The sequence below is a fragment of the Cannabis sativa genome, chromosome 4 (genome assembly GCF_029168945.1).
Source record: "Cannabis sativa cultivar Pink pepper isolate KNU-18-1 chromosome 4, ASM2916894v1, whole genome shotgun sequence".
Lineage (NCBI taxonomy): Eukaryota > Viridiplantae > Streptophyta > Magnoliopsida > Rosales > Cannabaceae > Cannabis > Cannabis sativa.
The window spans coordinates 6,731,390-6,751,768 of NC_083604.1; the positions used below are offsets into that span (position 1 = coordinate 6,731,390).

Here is a 20,379-nt window from a genome sequence, read left to right on the forward strand (position 1 = left end):
ACTTCCCATTTTTTGATGAAGACAAAGAAGATGCATGAGTCAGATTTTCAGTTTAATGCTTGAAAGTGGCCCAGGTTAACAAATTGTCAACCTGGGCATTGGGTGCCCGGGCACTTGGTGCTCCAAGTGCTCAAAAATAAAAGTTCTCCAAATATAATTTTGATGCCTCAAATATGTTCGTAGTATGTCTAGTTCATGTCCTAGTGCAAAGTTTGAACCATTTGCACTAAGACGGTCCCAAAAACTAAAAGTCTGAAACCCTAGTTGGGTTGGCAACTTAGGCGCTGGGTGAAACCCTAGGTGCCTAGGTTGATTTTTGAGGTGTTGTTTTGTGTATTTTGAGCTCCTAAGACATGAACTTGGATGCTTCATGTCTTCATGGTACAAATTACTGAAAGATAGTGAGTTGAAAATAACTTGGCGGGATCAAAACATCCATTTTAGAGTTCCTAGAGTTAACTTGGGCACATGGCTATGAAACTCTCTCATGTCGACTGCCATGACTCGAGACTACTCAACTCTGAGATGTTATCTTTCTTGTCACTGGGGAAAGTTTTTGGGTTAACAGCTTTGAGTTGAGTTGAATTAAAGTTCAAATATCAATTACTCATATTACTAATAATAAATTATATTAATAATAAAAAAGTAATAATAAAACAATATATATTCGAATCATTAAGATCAACTACGTAAGACTCTAAAAAAAAATAGAGAAAAGTATTAATAATAAAAACTAATAATTTATTTGTTAAATTACAAAAATTAAACTAATTATCGTTGTTGGATAAACATCATTATCTTCATCATTTATTATTGATATAAAAAACAAAACAAAAATCAATACTAATAATGAACCTGACACCACCATGGTGCTTCTAGACCCCAAAAACCCCTAGAACTCTGAGCTACTGTCTTCCCTATGGATTCGCTCAACGCTGCCTCTCTCTTCTCATTTCCTTTCTCCATCTATCCATCAGACTGTAGTGGTGAGTCTCTCTCTCTCTCTCACTCTCTCTCTCTCTCTCTCTCTCTCTCTCTCTCTCTCTCTCTCTCTCTCTCTCTCTCTCTCTCTCTCTCCCCCTCTCTCTCTCTCCCCCCTCTCTCTCCCTCTCCCTCTCCTTCTCTCTCTCTCTCTCTCTCTCTCTCTCTATCTCTATCTCTCTCTCTCTCTCTCTCTCTCTCTCTCTCTCTCTCTCTCTCTCTCTCTCTCTCTCTCTCTCTCTCTCTCTCTCTCTCTCTCTCTCTCTCTCTCTCTCTCTCTCTCTCTCTCTCTCTCTCTCTCTCTCTCTCTCTCTCTCTCTCTCTCTCTCTCTCTCTCTCTCTCTCTCTCTCTCTCTCTCTCTCTCTCTCTCTCTCTCTCTCTCTCTCTCTCTCTCTCTCTCTCTCTCTCTCTCTCTCTCTCCGGTCATGGTTTTAAAATTTTTGCATGTGGTTCAAACCAAACTAAACCACTTAATTGTTGTTTATATATACTTAATACAATTTTTTTTTTATTGAATATTGATATTTAGGAACAATCTTAAGGTTAATATTGTTTTAAGAATATCAATTTTCATTGTTATTTACATATTATAAATTTTAAAGTAAAAAAATTAGTAAAAAAGTAGTAAAACATTTACAAAGTATAAACAATGGTTTTGAACTAAATCAGTTCTTAAGTAGATTGGTTTGATGTGGTTTAAGCATTTAATTTTTCTGGTTTGCTGAAAAAAAAAAATTCAGACCAAACCAATCTATGAGCTCTCCTATAATTTTGATTAATTTACAATCTTGAATTTCAAATAAATATTTTTATATGTATTTATCAAATTAATATTTTTAAATTATTTATATAAAAAATAAAAATTCAGGACATGAAATATAATAACATAAGATTATCAACTTTCATGTCGAGCAAAGTTGGACGTAATACAAGCATTCGAGTATGTCCCATTATTACGTCCAACAATATTGTTTTTGCACTACCCTTTAATGGTTCTTTATGTCCAACATGAAAAGAACGTGTCATAAATGACATTTTTGTAGTAATGTTTGTTTCAAATTCTGTTCTAAATTTATTCTTTGTTTTTGTTATTATGTTCTTGATTGGCACTTATTGTTTGCAAAATAATAAATTTGGATCAAACTTTAATTTTTTTAACAGCTCAATTTTTAAGCAGTGATGCCAAACACCGACTTCAGAATTAATAATAAAAATATATATATCAATAAATTGAAGTGCATATATTTTATATTTCATTCAAGTTGGTAACTTATTTAATTTATCTATCTATATCCAACTCTTTAAATTTTATAATGGAAAATAAAAGCTCATCCAATTAAAAACATTGGAGATTAACAAGTTAGCTCACCTCAGTGAAATAAAGAAAACAAAATGTTTAGAGCTCACTAAAGAGAATATAAATGAGACGAGTTTAGTTTGTTAGATATATATATATAATAATGTAACGACAAGGTGTTATTGTTAAGATGTTTGCCTTATAATTCTTCATTAATAATTAAAAAAAATAATGCTTTCCAGTCAAGTCATTAACAAAATTGCATAGTAATGTAAGTCTAAATTTACATGCTAACTAAAGATACATTCAACATATCAATTTTATTTAAATTTCATTATATAATTAACTTTGTTGGGATTAAACTCACTTAACCTGTGTCAAGTTAATATGCTTTGATAGTAATTTAAAGAAATACCCACCAACATTTATAAATAGAAGTGCCTCAAAATTTAGAGTCAAGTTTAGAGAGAGAGAGAGAGAGAGAGAGAGAGAGAGAGTCGAAGATCACGATGAGTGTCTGTCCGGAAGAAAGTAATGGGAGTATCACTCTTGAAGTGATTTCTCTCATTGTGAGATTTTTCTTTGTAATTGTGCATTGTGTAGAGTTGGATTCTTAGACATATCTCATTGTGTACTACTGACTATTCAATCAATAACGATCCACTATTCATTCATTCTTGAATTAAGTTTTCTTCTTGTCTAATTTCATCTAAGTTATAGTTTTCGACATGTGTGATTGGTTTCTGGATTTTGATGTTTCTTGAATATTGTTACTGCTCTAAAAATCAAGTTTTGAGGTTGATCATTCACCACAAACTCACCCTTTCATGACCTTATCATCAATTTTGTGAGTGATTTTGTAGCTTTACAAGAGAGAAGTAAGCACCATGATGTCCAATAGAAAGCAACTCAGCATGTGATCCTTTCTCTGCAACCTTCCCATTCTTTATCACTACTATGATGTCTGCCTTTTGTATGGTGGACAAACGGTGAGCCACAACTACACATGTTCTCCCAACCATCATCTTCTCCAATGCTTCTTGGACTAAATTCTCTGATGTGCTGTCAAGAGCACTCGTTGCCTCATCCAATAGAAGGATTTTCGGGTTTTTCAGTATTGCTCTCGCAAGAGCTATCCTTTGCTTTTGTCCTCCTGAGAGTTGAACACCTCTTTCTCCACAATATGTGTCATAGCCATCTTTCATTGAGCTGCATATTTTAACAATTCATTCATTTTGTCACTAAAAACTTTTGATGTAATAATTTAGTGTTATAGTTTCAAGTATCATAACACAAATGACAAACTCCCTTACCTTATGAATTCATGAGCATTGGCAAGTTTTGCAGCTTTTCTCATTTCAACTTCTGAAGCATCTTCTTTACCGTATTGAATGTTCTCTCGAATACTACCTCCGAAAAGAGTAGGTTCTTGACTTACCAAAGCAATTTGCGACCTCAACTTTCTCAAGTCATAGTCCTTAATGTCTAGCCCATCTACTAAGATTGAACCTTTTAGTGGATCATAAAATCTTTCAATTAGTCCAATTACAGTAGATTTTCCTGATCCACTTTGTCCCACTAGAGCCATTGTTCTTCCAGCTTCTATCTTGAGAGTTAGGCCCTCGAAAATCATTTGGTCTGGTCTGACTGGATAAGAGAAAAATATATTCTTCAACTCTATTTGTCCCTTGATGGTTTTCTTAATTGCTTTTGGGTTTTCAGGTTCAATCTCACTTTTCCTATCTAAGATTGCAAATATTGATTTGATGGCACTTGCACCTCTAGCCAGATCAGAGGTCATACTTCCAGCATCTGCAATGTTTTTTCCTGTGCTAATTAAGAGAAAAAAGGCTTGAAACAAATGCTTTGAGCTCACTTGGCCACTGTTGATGAGTCTTCCACCATACCAAAAAGTTAAAGATATAGCAGCAGTTGTCAAAAATTGAGAAGTGAACAAGCCAATGCCAGAAAACCATGATTGTTTGATGTTCTCCTTTTTAGGACCTTCCATTGAAAGCCAAAAGAGGTCTAGTACTCTTTTTTGAGAGGAAAAGGCTGTTATAGTCCTATGGTTGATGGCAGCTTCACTTGCTAATTGACTACCTTTACTCTGAGCTTTTTGAGCCTTTCTAGACATACTTTTCATTAAGACACTCTTTGAATAGAAGCTTCCAACAAGCAAAGGTTGCATGGCAATCATTACAATGGCCACCCTCCATGTGATTATTAGTCCAATGATAAAAGCTAAAGAGGCACTGAAGAAAACTTGAACTAGCAATGATATGCGGTCCGAAATTAGGGAACGCACCATGCTTGCTTCATTGGCTAGTCGAGCACAGATAGCTGCACTTGTGTTGTCATCTTGATCAAACCAACCTATCTCGAAGGTGAGCATTTCCTCGAGCATTCTTTCTCGCACCCTTTTTGTTAAACGCTCTCCCATGATTGCAAAGTTGTAATGTTGAAGAAGATTTGTAATGAAACTTAAACCAGTTAGGATTAAAAATATATAGCAATACATTTTCATTTCTGATTTGATCTGAGAGCTATCTTTTAGGAAGTAAACTGAAACAACAGTTCCTAAGCAATAGGCATGAATTGGTTGAATAGCTCCAAATCCAGCAGCCCCTAAACAACCAAGTATTGCTTGCTTCCACTCAGGTGCATTCATCTTCAATAAACGCCACTGGGATGGGGAGGAATACGAGTCATCATGTGATCTTTTATTGTGGTCGTTATCATATTGGCTCATTTGGAAAGAATTAGTGACACTCATGGAAAATATTGGACTAAATGGAGTGGTTGCAGGGCTATTTTGCCAGCTTGATCTAACTTTTGCTGGGGACATAGAGCTATAAGCACTCATCATTTTGTCTTGTTTTCTACCTTTTGTTGGATGATGAAAACCAATGGATATGTCATCCCTTTGTATGGATGATTGCTGTAATTCAACCATTTTGCTATATGCACCTCCTGTTCCATGTTTTCTCTGAATTAATTCATCATGTGAACCTATTTCAACCACTTTCCCTGATTGAAGAACTACTATTGTGTCAGCATTTTGAATTGTGGAAAGTCGATGGGCAATGACAATTGTTGTTCTTCCTCGTGAAGCCTTGTCCAAGGCTTCTTGCACAACTCTTTCAGAATGAGCATCCAAAGCACTCGTAGCTTCATCTAATAGAAGTATTCTTGGATTTCTTACTAAAGCCCTTGCTATAGCAATCCTTTGCTTTTGCCCTCCAGACAACTGAACTCCAAATTGTCCAACCTGACATAAAGATGGTAACTTTGTTACTAATCAAATTAAGCAAACATGTATATTTCTAAAAGGGATACAGATTTATTTCTTACTTGAGTATCATATCGTTCGGGTAATTTAACAATAAACTCATGCGCATTTGCATCCTTAGCTGCATTAATAACGTCTTCCATTGAAGCTCCTTCCTTTCCAAAAAAAATATTTTCTTTTATGGATGTTGCAAAAAGGATTGGTTCTTGATTAACCAACCCCATTTGGGACCTCAACCATTTTATTTCAAGTGTCTTTAGTTTATTCCCATCAAGAAAAATGTGTCCTCTAATTGGATCATAGAATCTTTCAAGCAAAGAAATGATAGTGGACTTTCCAGAACCACTGCCCCCAACAAGACCAACCATCTTACTAGATTTCACCTTGAGATTAAAACCTTGTAGAATTGGAGTATCAGGCCTTGATGGATAACTAAATTCAACATCTCTAAACTCAATATTTCCCTTTACATGTTGGAGAACTTTTCCCTTTTCATCTTCATTGTCAATGAGTGGAACCCTCTCAATCATCACAAATATTCGATCGGCTGCAATCAATGCCTCTGAGATGAAAGATAGATTTGGAAGAGCAAGTATTACAGATCTGAAAAGAACAAATGAAGATGTACTTTGTCACAAAATATGCTCAACAAAAAAATTAAATAATAAAGAGAAAATTATTAAGAAAATAACAAAGTTACTTACACTCCTCCCAAAATTACACACACCCCAGATATGAAAACATAGCCACCTTTTTCTCCTCTTTCAGCAACAAGCAAGCTCCCAACCCAAGCTTGAAAAGCCCAAGTAGCATAAATCATTCCCATGCTCCCCATCAGTATTCCCTTCATTAAACCTTGTTTTATGCCAAGTTTGGAACAATTTTCAAGTGCTTTGCTAAACTTAGTCATAGTATGGTTCTCCCCAACATATGAATAAACAGTACGAATGGATGAAATCGCTTGCTCTGCAATGCCACCTGCATTGCCATAAGCATCTTTTATTTTTGTACCCAACTCCTTCAATACCTTTCCAAATCCAATTCCTGGAATGACAAACATGAGACAGAATGGAAAAACTGCCACTGAAAGCCTCCAAGAAAGCATAAAAGCAATTGGGAAGCAGAATAGAAATGATGACAGATGTGCTAGAAAATTTGGAATCTGTTGAAAGAGAACAAAGAAAATATAAGATTCAAAAGATGAAGAAGATAAAAAGTATGAAAAATGTTTAAAAACTTTAAAAAAGAGAACCTTTTCTGCCATGGTGTCCTGGATTAGATGAGCATCAGAAGAAACTGATGAAACAACTTGAAAAGTATGAGAAGATGTTGATTGAGTGTCGAAGAAGGAAACTTCTTGCCTTAGTACTGATCTTAAGTACTCCATTCTCATCCTAGAAGTTTGTCTCTCAGCTGTTCTTGTCCAACAAACTCCTTCTGCAAATCAAAAAACCATATAATGACTTAAGTGGCATGACATTACAAAAAAACAAATACAACACAAAAAAGAAAAAGTCCAATTACCAATGAAAGCAGATATTCCAACCCCAATGGCAACATAGAGCATTCTGAGTGAGTACTGTAAAAAAAAAAATAAACATATATAAGAATTTTGAAAAATTAAGATGAGACACTACAAATGTAAATATATGTAGACATACCTTGTCTACAACATCATTTGAGAAAGAAGTGTTGGCTACTCCAAAATCACTTATCAAACGACTAAGAACCAACATGGTGAGTGGTGTCATGAGCCCATCTCCAATGCTACCCAAAGTCCCAAACACCATTAGCCACTTGTCTTTACCATCGGCATACCTAAACAGACCACCACTTTTCTTCCACATAGTTATAATAAACTACTAACTACTTGATAAAAATGCAATAAAATCCTAATTATTACCTAAAACAAGCCTCATCATCCCACAGCTATTCCTAGAATAGAATTATGCCATTGTAATGCACATAATGATTTTTAAAGTGACTTTAGACTCTTAGGTAACTTCAATGATTTGTTAATGATATAATTGAGAGATTCATTGCTACTTTTAATGACAAATGGATGGCTTTATGTCTCACTCTTTTTTTTGGAATCAGCCGGCATATGTTTATTTGTTTAAATTTACTGTGAAAGAGCAGTCTTCCAAAGCTCCAACAAGGTCTTTTTCATATATTTGAAGTTTTTCTTTCTGTTTTTTGAAGACAAAAACTCTAAAAAGAATATTGGGACTTGCCAGATTTCATATACCCTTCTAAGTTTTAAGAAATCCTGTTTTGGAGTTTCCTCCTTAACTCTTAGCCATGTTATATTACATTCAAGTTATATAAGAAATTTTTTTCTTTTCTTTTTGGGTTTTTTACTTAGTCTTGCATTGCATGCAATCCATAAGCTTCATTTACATACAAGAATCTATGGAGATTTAGTTAAGCTAGTAGGAAAATATTCCCATATATGACACTATTTTTGGAGGTGTATTTTTGAATTTTAGGATAGCAAAATTGAAAACTACAAAGTATTTGGTTTCTAAAATAAGACAGATACATGAATAAATACTGCAAAAAGCCTTAAAATGATTTAAGAATATGACTTATTAATACCTGCTGTATTTTTCTTGTCCATTACAAGAGCACATGAGATGCTTAAGTAATATCAATACTGTTATTCTCTACCTTCTGTATTAATTTGTGGTATAAATACTTAAGTTTCATTATAAATTGTAAATAAATATTTAAGTTTAATTTTTAGTAGTAATAATACTTAAGTTATATTTTTGTTACTCCATAGATAGTTAGACTGTTAAATGTGAAATTATTATCACGTATTATTTTTTTATAGATATACTTAAACTAATTTTTTTTAAAAAAAATAAAAATGTAATGGCGTGAACCAATTAGAGATTGACACGTGTCAATTTACTTAACTCTTAACAACTAAATACCTATAAAATTTTAAAAATATAGCTTAAGTATTTATGCTGCAAATTATTTATTTTTTAATCAATTTACACGCTCGACATCATATACTAGAATATATTTCTTTAATTTTTTTATAGCGATATTTATTATATTTTGGGAAAAAAACAAAAAAATACAAAAAAGGAAAAAAAATTACAAAAATACTTTGGGCCGGCCCATTAAACATTTATACAGTCCACATACAAATATTTACAAAAATACCACATGCACTAAGCCTTCAGCTGTACAGAGCGAACCATGAAGATGAAAATACGCGCTCGTTTCAAAACCGCAAAACAACCAAAATGAAACCAAAACGAGAAAAATACAACTATTAATTCTGGCAAAATCAACTGGAAAAAAATACCTGCAATGATCTAAACTGAAAATGACGAAAAAAAAAACAGAAAAACTGTGAAGAAACTGAAATTACACATTTATTTTCTGTTTTATTCGATCAAAACAACTCCTCCTAATATCGAAATCCAGATTCATGAAATGTAGATCTGTAACAAACAGATCTGGACCTCCCCAAATTCAAAACAATGTATGATGTGAAAATTTTTAAAAAAACCTCATGAATAATACATCTACGTTATATACAGTTACATTTTGATTTATTTTTTGTTTTGGTTGCCTTATAGTTGCATTATCGTTTTATGATAGTTTATATATTATGCAAGAATTTAATTTGATGGGGACTAAGAAATAGTAGTTATACATAGTAAGTTTTGTGCAAATAGTTGTATATTAATTTTATAGTGAAATAACATATGCAAGTAGCAAAACTATAATAAAACTACAAAACAACTGTATGCAAGTGCAAATAGTTGCCTTATAGTTGCATTATCGTTTTATGATAGTTTATATATTATGCAAGAATTTAATTTGATGGGGACTAAAAATTAGTAGTTATACATAGTAAGTTTTGTGCAAATAGTTGCATATTAATTTTATAGTGAAATAACATATGCAAGTAGCAAAACTATAATAAAATTACAAAACAACTGTATACAAACTAAAATACAGGAAAAACTCTTTGAACATCAACATCCATGATAAATCTCATTGTTACCCATTGATGATATAAAAATGGACATGAAACAACTAGATAAAAAATATATTAAAAAAATACATACAGAAGGTGTAAAATTTCAAATATGGGAGAAAACCAAAAAGAAACCGAAAACAAACCTCGGTTCGAACATCAGCACCAACATTAGCTTTTTTCCCAGAAAACGTTGACAATGAAATCTCTGCATTATTTGTTGAGCAAACATACATAAGAAGCACAATAATTTCCTAAGATTGTGCCTAAAACCAGTGAAAATATTTTTCATTTCTCAGAACACTTTCCTTGGCTTCGTAAGAATATATAAGAAACTAGCTTTACATTAAAAATTAAAAAGAAAAAGAAAAGAAGAATTGTTATGTAAAAAAATTTAAAATTAAAAACTGAAATAAAATTATAAATTAAAAATTAAAAACTCGAAATAAAATTGAAAATAAAAAGAAAAGAAGAAAAAAAGAGAGTGAAATGATGGATTGATTGATAGAAGTCAATCCTAGACCTAAGCAACAATATATAAGAAACTAGCTTTACAATTAAAAATTAAAAATAAAAATAAAAGAATAATTGTTATGGAAAAAAATTAAAAATTAAAAACTGAAAATAAAATTAAAAATTAAAAATTAAAAACTGAAATAAAATTAAAAATTAAAAATTAAAAACTGAAATAAAATTAAAAATAAAAAGAAAAGAAGAAAAAAAGAGAGTGAAATGATGGATTGATTGATAGAAAATGAAAAAAGAGAGGGAAGAGAGTAGGATTTGATTGATGATGGATGGAATGATGACTAAGTGGTATTTGTGTAATAAAACCAACTTTGTAAGTAAAAATGTAGACATAAGCGTGTAGAGGTATATATGTAATAAATTGTGCAAAATGGATTTTTCATGTAAAAATTTCTATTTATAATATCATTTCTCTAAATTTTAAAAAATTCTAAATAATTTACAGTACCGAAAAGAGAATTATTGATATTCCACTTTACTACCAGTGTTCAAAAATTTTTAAACCTATTCAAAAAAATTTAAAAATTTACAATATAAAGAACAATAGGAAAAAAAATTAGAAAAAAAATAAATCAACATATATTTTTAAGTATGGAAATTAAGAATTTTAATAAGAGATTAACGTAACACTAACTTTATATTTTCAAAATAACGTCGCTCGGTTTCTCTCTGAGTACACTTCTTCAGTTTTCCATTGCCTTTAGGGCTGAGCATTTAGCCCGTTGGGCCGACCAAACCGGCCGACCCAACCCGAATTTGGGCCGAAACAGGCCCTTTAAATTTGGGCCGAATAGCCATTGGTTTGAAAAATGTCAACCCGTTCAGTTTTGGGTCGGAAATGGGTTGGGCAGTTTATGGGCAATGAACCCAACCCAACCCGAATTTTTGAAAAAAAAAAATCATAGTATTAATTTTATGGGCTTTAGACAATTTGAATTGGGCTTTTACTTTTCTCACATATATATTTATATATATTATCTAACCCTAACCCTAAAAACATAACACAACATAAATACATTCCCCTCATCACCATCCGCCTCCTACTTTCTCTTTCTCTCAACTCACTGCCCTCTCTCTCTCTCTCTCTCTCTCTCTCTCTCTCTCTCTCTCTCTCTCTCTCTCTCTCAGAGAATGTTTGGATCCGCCTCCTTCTCCGATGCACGCACACGGCACAGATAAGAGTCCACTCTCCTCCCATTCCGTTCTCGCCGGAGGTAACTTTTTCTTTTCATCTTATTTTTGCTCAATGAAATTATTTCTCTCTTCAAATTTCTAATCTCAATACCTTTAGTCTCACTTTTTTTTTTTTAATTTTCTGAAAGTGTTTAAGCAAGGGTTGTCGCACACCACGCTACTTCGGCTCTCACTTTTCATTGTCAGGTTATTTCTTGACTCTTCATATCATTTATTTATTTTTTCTAATATTAGTGATGAATATTTAGTAATACTAATTTTTTATTTTCTGAATATGTAGTAATGATTTGTTTGTGAGTATTTTTAAATTTATGTTGCAATAATTCAGTAATAACGATTTTTTTATTGATTTTTGTATGTTTCATTCTATTTTTATTTTTGCTAGTTTCAATAATGGTTATTTTATTTGAGTGATAAATAAAACAGTAGTGTATGTTATGATTTTTGGTGTCTCTTTGATCTATGTGAATGTTTAGTTGTTAGTTTTGTTTTTAGATAATTAGTAGTTTTATTTAGATTGCTAAGTTGTTGATTTTTTTTAATAATTACTTTTCCTTTTATAATAATTTATTTATAAATTAACAATGTTCTTTATTTTATTATGCTAATTTAATATAAATAATTTGAGTAGCTTTATTTTTTGAATGATAGGTAACACACCAAAGGTCAAAGCATCACCAAAGGAGAAGATTATTGACATTATTAATTGATGTATTTTTCAAGTTGATCATATTTTGGACAATTTAATTAACTTTAGTCCTTATTTTGATTTGGATGACTGTAATAATTGATTTTTAACCTTTGAACTTTTGATGAACTATTGAATTTTACATTTAATCATGGAAATTTAGCTCAAAATTTTAAGTTTTAATTATAAAAAATTAAGGGTTTTAACCCAACCCAACCCAAACCGATTAAAAATGGGTTGGGTTGGGTTGGTTTGTAAATAAATCTTAATATGAATGGGTTAGAATTTAATAGGCCGATCTCATTGGGTTGGCCCACTAAAATACCTTCAAGCCAACCCAACCCATGCACAGCCCTAATTGCCTTGTTTGTTTTTTTTTCTAATAAAACGATATATTTGTAAGCAAAGAAAAGAAAACAATACTTTCATGTAAACCTGTTTACGACAAAGTTTTATTGAAACGACACCATATTTCTAATCGAACCAAATCCAACTTTTTTGTTTCAAACCATTACGCTGATAATAAATCATTGGTCAATTTTTGAGATTTCTTTCTGCAACAATTCCTGGAATAACGACAATAAAATTTAAAACACGACTTTTCAGCGAGAAAAAAAAATTAAAACACGACAATATTAAATTTTGAAAACGATAGTGAAATGAGAAACGACAACAAACTAAAAACGACATCAAATACAATTATTAAGAAACGCAGATAATTTTAAAAGGACAAATAAAAGAAAGGGGTAAGTTAAAAAATACCCCTTTTATTAATTAATTAATCAAATTTGTCTCTAATTTTATATTTATTTGAAACATACCTCTCTTTTTGTATGTATTGTACATAAAATACCCTGACATAACAGAGTCAACATGGAGAGTATCTTGAAGTGACAGAGACAAAATTGGTACAATGTTTAAAAAAAGAGGTAAAAATGATAGACTTTAAAAAAGAGTGTAAAAATAAAATAAGACAATATAAAAAAAGTATAGAGTGTAATTTCTTTTAAAAAAAAAAAGTATTCCATACAACAAAATGGGTTTAGAAACATTCACAAGCCTGCCAAAAAGTTAGGCTAAAATTTTAGAGAAATTTACATAATATACTTAAAAATAAATTAATTTTTTTATATATATTTTTAAGATTTTTTTTTTACTTATATTTTCTCATATTTTTTTTTACAAATCTTCACCTGTTTTTTCCAATAAAAACATTACTTTCAGGCTGCTTTCTAGTAGTGGCAATATTAAAAATATATTATTCTGAAAAAAAAACACTATATATAGTTGTAAAAACAAATCAAATTACTTTTTTTTAGCAGCAACATTAAAATAATATTTTTTAAAAAATCAACACGCCATATTTTTATTAAAATGAAAACAAAATAAATCCGTAAAAATATATTTTTAAAAAAAGCAGCTGTAAAAATGTAAAAATTTTATTATTTTTGTATATTTATGAAATCCAAAAGAAAGTTGGTCTAAAAAAAGTAGTGGGCTTTCTTTTAGAATGGAAGTTGGTCAAGCTTACGGCCACGTGTAGGCGGGAGATAGAGTTGTAGATGAAAGAACATTATTCCGGCTGCACCATATAATTTTAGACGAAACTAAAAATTAACCCTTTTCTTCTTTCTCTTCTCAGAACCTACTTATCGAAGTCCTGCGTTTGATTCAGTGTCGTTTGTGGAAGAAGGAGGAAGAAGAAGAAGATGGTGAAGGTAGCGACCTACTTCGCTATGTCACTTGGAGCTTTCGTGTTCTGGCAATCCATGGAAAAGGTCCATGTTTGGATCGCTCTTCATCAAGACGAAAAGGTTCGTCCCTTTCATTTAATTTCTTTTTGTAGTTCTTAATTCTTTTAAATAATTAAATTATTTTTCGTTTGAATGCTGTTTTGCTTTACCCAAAATTTGAAATTTTCATGTTGGTATGATTCGTGCGTATTTTTCGTTCTCAGATTAAACCCTAGATTGATTCTGTTCCTATTTTATTTTGCTAGTTTTATCATCTGGGTTGTTAAAAAGTTTCCGATTGGATCTGATAACTGTTACATTTAACATTTAACATTTATATTCTTATATTTTATTTCGAAATTTGGATGATTGGATAATGGATTTTGTTTGGTTTGGGAATTAGAAAAATGGGTTTTCCAAATTGGTTTGAGTACTAGTAGAGACGAATGTTAAAGTTTTGAACTTTACAATTTAAATTTGTTGAGGACCTTATAATGCCCACATCTTAATAATGAAATTTGGTTCATTCCAATCAATTTGGTTTGGTGTGAAAGTGATTCTGTAATATAGATGGTAACCTCTAATTAGCTGGTCAATTATGGAACTTGTTAGGATTTTGCTTATCTGTACTTGTTATTGCTACAGCAAGAGAGATTGGAGAGAGAAGCAGAGATTAGGAGAGTGAGGGAAGAATTGCTGCAACAAGCCAGACAGAACGATATTGCGTGACCGCCATTGCCTAAGGCTTTTCCTTTAAAACACTTCATGTGGTTTTCTGTTTTTATTTTTACTTATGAATTTTTATGTTAAGGGTCGATAGGCTCTTGCAACATTCTTCACTTATATAAAGTGCATCGTTCTTGAGATGTGCAGTTAACTTCGTTTTGTTGATTTTTTTTTTCATAACAATTATCTGTTGCTTCGATTGCTATGTCATCTAGCTGAAATAATAATTACATGGTCAGATATTCTGTGTTTCTTGGCTTTTGATGATTGTGGGAGGTCTGCTTGTTTAACTCATTGCACTTTCTTTTTCTTTTTTTTTTTCTCTTTTTTGAGATCTTTACTTGGAGAGAAAAACATTTTAAGTTGCAAGTTTGTGTTGGTTTGATTTTAGAGTATTGCTATTAGGCACTATGGTACCTAGCATTTCTTATGAGGTGACATCTCATAAATAGTTAGCTGTTTTTTACAATTATAACTAAAATAAAATAAGTTAGACACGATATTGAATTGCACTAGTAGCGATTTGATATTTCATAAGAGTGTTGGTGCCTTTTAGTATTTCTCTTGATTTTAAGTTACCAAAACTATGTTGTGGTGACAACAAGTATCTTATGTGAACTTAGGTTGTGTTTGGTTGGGGTTAATGAAACGGATTTTTTTTTTTTAGTTTTATTCAGTTTGTTTGGTTGTAGTTTAAAAAGTATTGGAATGTCATTTTGATGGAATGACTTTTCCATTGTTTTTGTAGAAGACCAATAGTTTTTGAAAGAAGGAAAGATCATTCTAATGTAAGATGAAAAAAAAAAAAAAAGCAAATGCCATTTTAGAGCATATGTTTTGTAAAAATTACAAATTTACAGGGATTAATTTGTCATTTAATAAAATAGAGAGTCCAATCAGTAATTTTTGTAAAATATTGGATCCCAAATGGTATTTACTTATATATATATAAATATGTGGCGGATACTAACAAAAAATAGGCAATAAAAATTAATCAATTTTCATTTTATTTTTCTAATGACTTCTTCTATTTGGTAGATATTTTATTAAAAATAGTGGAAAAATTATTCCAATGGAATGACAAAAAATTTATCAATCTTTATTATGCATATTATCTCAATTCTTATTCATATTTCACTTCTCTCCCCAAATGTATCCCTAAGGAAACTACATAATGCAGATTCTAAATAAGAAACTTAGCTTCAAATGTGTATGATCGTACTTCATTGATGGTTTGTGTGTGTTTAATGCTCAAAATTATTTCTTCATATGAATATGAAATGTTGTTAAACCTTTACTGATTTAAGTGTCTACTACTATTTATGCACCATTTTCTTGTAATATTGATGATGAGAACAGTCAAATTTCTCACCTTGGAGAAACTTACTTCAATTCTGGCCTGTTTTCGCCAACATAATAAAGCAGTATCCTTTTTTCCCGTTGTCTTGTACCATTGAATCTTGTAATTTGTGTGTCTCGGCATAAGAAACTAACTGGGGTAAAAGAGCCTACATAAATTGTTAAGGACGATAAATTTTCATTGTTAACTTACTTACCACTTTACTATTAATCTCTTCAATTTGAAAGAATGAAATTAATTTTCTAGTGACAACTTGACAAGTAATCATATTTCACACTCATTTTCGACAGATCATCGTTGATATGTAATAATGTTTAGAGAGCATGCTCATATTGTTCTACTACAAACAGCTATATAAACAGCAATAGGAAACAAAATAAACCTCAATGTTTGGTCAAAAGGAAAAGTGAATTCTACTTTTTCTAATACACAACCAATGACCAACCCAATTAAGATAGTACACACGTCACTCTGTTCAGGAATTTTTAAAAGGTTTTCTGTTCTAAGCAAAAGACAAAAAACTTGAGCAGTTTACTTAGTCTTGCAAAGAAATCGTGTTCTCTATGCTTCAACAACTCAATATTCGTCAGCCTTGTGATCAAGCTGAATCAAATCAACGAGGTTGGCATGTAAGCTGTTGGGACAAATCAAGTTTAAACCTATGACAAATTCATATCAATCATCTAATAATAGATGGTGTAACCTCTAAAATGGAGCCCATATTTTGAGGTAAAAACTACAAAAAGCTAACTAAAACCGTTCACCATGTTATAAAAGCTTGCATAATTGCATTGGTAGAGTTACCAAATCAAACAACATCATCTCTCACATTTCTCCAAGGAAAAGAAAAAGTATGGATTTGGGGAAGTTTTTCCTGATTGCTCTTTCGCTTGCTGTGCTTTTCGAGCTAGCTCAAAGCTTTGAATTCCATGAAAAAGACTTGGCTTCTGAAGAGAGTCTATGGGATTTATACGAGAGGTGGAGAAGCCAGCACACAGTTTCGAGGGACCTTAAAGAAAAGCATCAACGTTTCAATGTGTTCAAGGCGAATGTAAAGCATGTCCACAAGGTGAACCAGATGAACAAGCCTTACAAGTTGAAACTGAACATGTTTGCAGACATGACCAACCATGAGTTTGTAAGATCCTATGCTGGATCAAAGGTTAACCACTATAGGATGTTACACGGTGAACGACCAACTACTACCTTCAAGCATGAAAACACTAGTGATCTTCCAACATCTGTTGATTGGAGGAAGAAAGGAGCAGTCACTGGAGTTAAAAACCAAGGCAACTGTGGTAGCTGTTGGGCATTCTCAGCTGTAGCTGCAGTTGAAGGTGTCAACCAAATCGAAACAAAGGAGCTGGTATCTTTGTCGGAACAAGAATTGGTTGATTGCAGCTCGAAAAACCATGGTTGTGAAGGGGGGTTGATGGAACCTGCTTTTGCGTTCATAAAGAAGCAAGGAGGTATAACTACTGAAAAGAGCTATCCCTACACAGCCAGTGATGGTTCTTGTGAATCATCTAAGGTAAAGTAAAACAATCTATTTCAATCTTGACTCAATACTATTCCAACTTTTCATGTATCTAAGCAAAGAAAAAATGAGCATAATTATCATGGTTTTACAGTTCAAAAACTCTCCTTTGGTGACCATTGATGGATACGAAAGGGTACCCGAAAACGATGAGAATGCTCTAATGAAAGCCGCAGCAAACCAACCTGTATCTGTTTCCATAGATGCTGGTGATAGGGATTTTCAGTTTTACTCAGAGGTAACAATTCAGTTTTCATAATCTTTTCCTATAAGAAAACAATTGGAACTAGCTAAAACTTGATAAAATTCTGCAATGGGATTCTGTTTATGTAGGGAGTCTATTCAGGAGAATGTAGTATACAGCTAAATCATGGAGTTGCAGTAGTGGGGTATGGAGCAACTCTTGATGGGACAAAATATTGGATAGTGAAGAACTCTTGGGGAGCCGAATGGGGAGAGAAAGGCTATATTAGGATGGAACGCGGAATTGATGCAGAAGAAGGGCTGTGTGGTATAGCAATGGATGCTTCTTACCCGGTTAAATCCTCAGCAAACCCCAAAACTGGTTCTTCTAAAGATGAACTGTAGTGCTAATCTAATGCACACAAATCACATATATTAAGTTTTATTAAATTTCACTGTTAGTCTTTGTTTAGGCAAGGTCAATTTCAAGCCTTTACTAATACATCAAATAAAATCTTTCTGGCTTTCACAAGTGAGATCATACTATAGACTGTACTAGTTTTATGATTTGTTTTTGATTGGAATAAAAGGTTTTTTGTAGCCATACATTTACAGAACTTTTTTATACATTAGAGTATTAGTAATGTGAGGTGTAGCTCATTCATCACTTCGAATCCGAACAATTTTTCTAATATTACATCCTTTTTCAACTCTTAATCTCAAACAAAGAGTTTTAAAAGCATCAAAAGTGTCAGACTTTTCTCTTAAAAAAATTACCCAAGTAAATCGAGAGAAATCATCAACACACACAAAAATATATCGCTTACCATTTAGACTTTTAACTTGAATTGGACCCATAAGATCCATGTGAAGCAATTTCAATACTTTTGAGGTATTGATATCAGACACACGTTTGTGAGTGATTTTTAATTGTTTACCAAGTTGATATGATTTACACTTACCAACACTTTTTTTACCAAGTTTGAGTAGACCTTGAACAATACCTGCATTTGACAATTTTTTTAGATTTTTATAATTAATATGTCCGAGTTTGGCATGCCACAAATCCGTGGTATTGTTGATGGCTGAATGACAAGTAAACACAGGAGTTAGGGTATAACAATTATCATTGGATCGAAATTCTTGCAAAATACATTGATTATCATCATTAAGTACATAACAATGATCACTTTCAAATGAGACAGAATACCCTTGGTCACAAATTTGACTAATGCTAAGCAAGTTAGCCCTTAGTCCTTCAACTAACATCATATTTTTCAATCTAAGTAACCCTTCAAAATTGAGAGTTCCCATACCAATGACTTTTCCAACTAAGCCATTGCCAAAAGTGACTTCTCCACACTGCATAGGCCGAATGTTAGTCAAAAAGTCCTTGTCACCTGTCATATGTCTAGAGCAACTACTATCAAAATACCACATCTGAGATGCAACACTTTTATCAGAAAAACCAGCTAGACAATTTTTCTTAACCCATTTTAGTTTCAAACCTTTATGTTTCTTTTGGGATTTTTCCAAATTACCAAAATAATTTGTTCTAAACATATTTTGCAACGTGAAATATTTAGGTCTGATATATCCTTTTCTACCACAAAAATGACAAGTAGGAACAAATCTTTTTACCTCAGATCTTACTCTTTTTGTAAATCTTGGGGATTTTGCAGCAGCAAAAACTGCTTTTGCAACGACAGGTTGTGAAACTGTTGTAGCAGACTTCACATTTGTAGTATCCGGAAGATTCGTCGGAACATTTTACAAACTTCGTGATTCCAAAACTTTTCATACCATTTGATCCAATGCCTGCAAAACCTCTTTGACCTGCATTCTGAGCTTTTTCAAAAATAGAAGATTCAAGATTAAGCATTTGAACATTTTTCTTAAAATTTTCAAGTTCCTTCTTTAAAAGAGTAATTTTTTCATCTTTAACACAAAAATCTGTCTCATATTCTTTTATTTTTAACTCAAACATTTCAATTTTATGTGATAGTTTTTTATTCATTTTAATCAACTCTCTATTTTCAGTAGTAGCCTGAATCCACTTTTCATACATGACTTTGTATGATTCAGCAAGAGACTCTTCACAGATTTCAGAATCATCAGAATCTGATTCTTCTTGTTTAGTAGTATTATTCAAACATACCAGTCTAGCTTTCACCTGTGAATCACACAACACATTAGTCAAAATAGAAGTTAGGGCAACATTCTCAGAATTTTCTTCATCACTCTTGGTCTCATCATCACTCCAAGTTGTTTGAAATATTTTACCAAGATCTAGATTTACTAACAAGTATGTTTCATTAACATCCTAATATGAATTCTAAAACAATGAAATAAACACATGAGGGTTTAAGGAAACCTTACATTGGGTGCAGCGGAATATAATGATTCCTTCCGTTCAGATCTCTAGCCCTTGATTCCTTTCTGTAGCAGAACATAATCAAGCTCTGAACCTGGATCTCTTTCTCTCCTTCTTTGATGCTGATTCTCCTTCTTGATTGGATTCTACACAATCTTCCACACTATGATTGAGATACCACTTGATGTGTGTGGGCACTACTCTATCACTAGGGTATTTCGAAATTGAAGAGAAGAAAAGAGAAGAAGAGTGGAGGCTCAGGTTTTTCTCTGAAAAGAATAAGATGCAAATTCTTAGTTTCCTGAAGCCATCACTTTCTATTTATAGAATACCACTTAGGGTTAGGTTTGAATTGTGCGGCATTAAAATAATGAAAAATATAAATGGTAAAATACTTGCATAGTGGCTGGCCATGATATGGATAATGGGCCTCACTTTGCAATTTTGCCATTTTGTCATTTTTCAATCCCACTAGCATAGTG

General features: G+C 32.2%; 3 protein-coding genes and 1 long non-coding RNA gene across 4 annotated transcripts; 3 read left to right on the forward strand and 1 right to left on the reverse strand.

The window, feature by feature from the left end:
* Positions 1–2,765: 2,765 nt before the first annotated feature.
* Positions 2,766–7,484, reverse strand: LOC115713119 (putative multidrug resistance protein). Its single transcript, XM_061113004.1, has 6 exons — positions 7,233–7,484; positions 7,096–7,150; positions 6,276–7,008; positions 5,634–6,174; positions 3,593–5,550; positions 2,766–3,488 (listed from the first exon to the last, which is right to left on the reverse strand). The coding sequence occupies exons 1-6, from the start codon at positions 7,416–7,418 to the stop codon at positions 3,119–3,121; spliced, it is 3,843 nt and encodes a 1,280-aa protein (XP_060968987.1). The 5' UTR covers positions 7,419–7,484; the 3' UTR covers positions 2,766–3,118.
* A 3,543-nt stretch (positions 7,485–11,027) lies between these two features.
* Positions 11,028–12,133, forward strand: LOC115715046 (uncharacterized). The gene is made up of 3 exons (XR_004011162.2): positions 11,028–11,316; positions 11,425–11,482; positions 11,948–12,133. It is a non-coding gene; the product is annotated as an uncharacterized LOC115715046 (long non-coding RNA).
* Positions 12,134–13,496: 1,363 nt separating this feature from the next.
* On the forward strand, positions 13,497–14,694 carry LOC115715239 (uncharacterized). The gene is made up of 2 exons (XM_030644077.2): positions 13,497–13,798; positions 14,363–14,694. Exons 1-2 carry the CDS (start codon positions 13,694–13,696, stop codon positions 14,444–14,446), a joined length of 189 nt encoding a protein of 62 aa, XP_030499937.1. The 5' UTR covers positions 13,497–13,693; the 3' UTR covers positions 14,447–14,694.
* A 1,676-nt stretch (positions 14,695–16,370) lies between these two features.
* LOC115712336 (vignain) lies at positions 16,371–18,129 on the forward strand. Its single transcript, XM_030640609.2, has 3 exons — positions 16,371–17,334; positions 17,435–17,578; positions 17,674–18,129. The coding sequence occupies exons 1-3, from the start codon at positions 16,657–16,659 to the stop codon at positions 17,926–17,928; spliced, it is 1,077 nt and encodes a 358-aa protein (XP_030496469.2). The 5' UTR covers positions 16,371–16,656; the 3' UTR covers positions 17,929–18,129.
* The last annotated feature ends 2,250 nt before the right edge of the window (positions 18,130–20,379 follow it).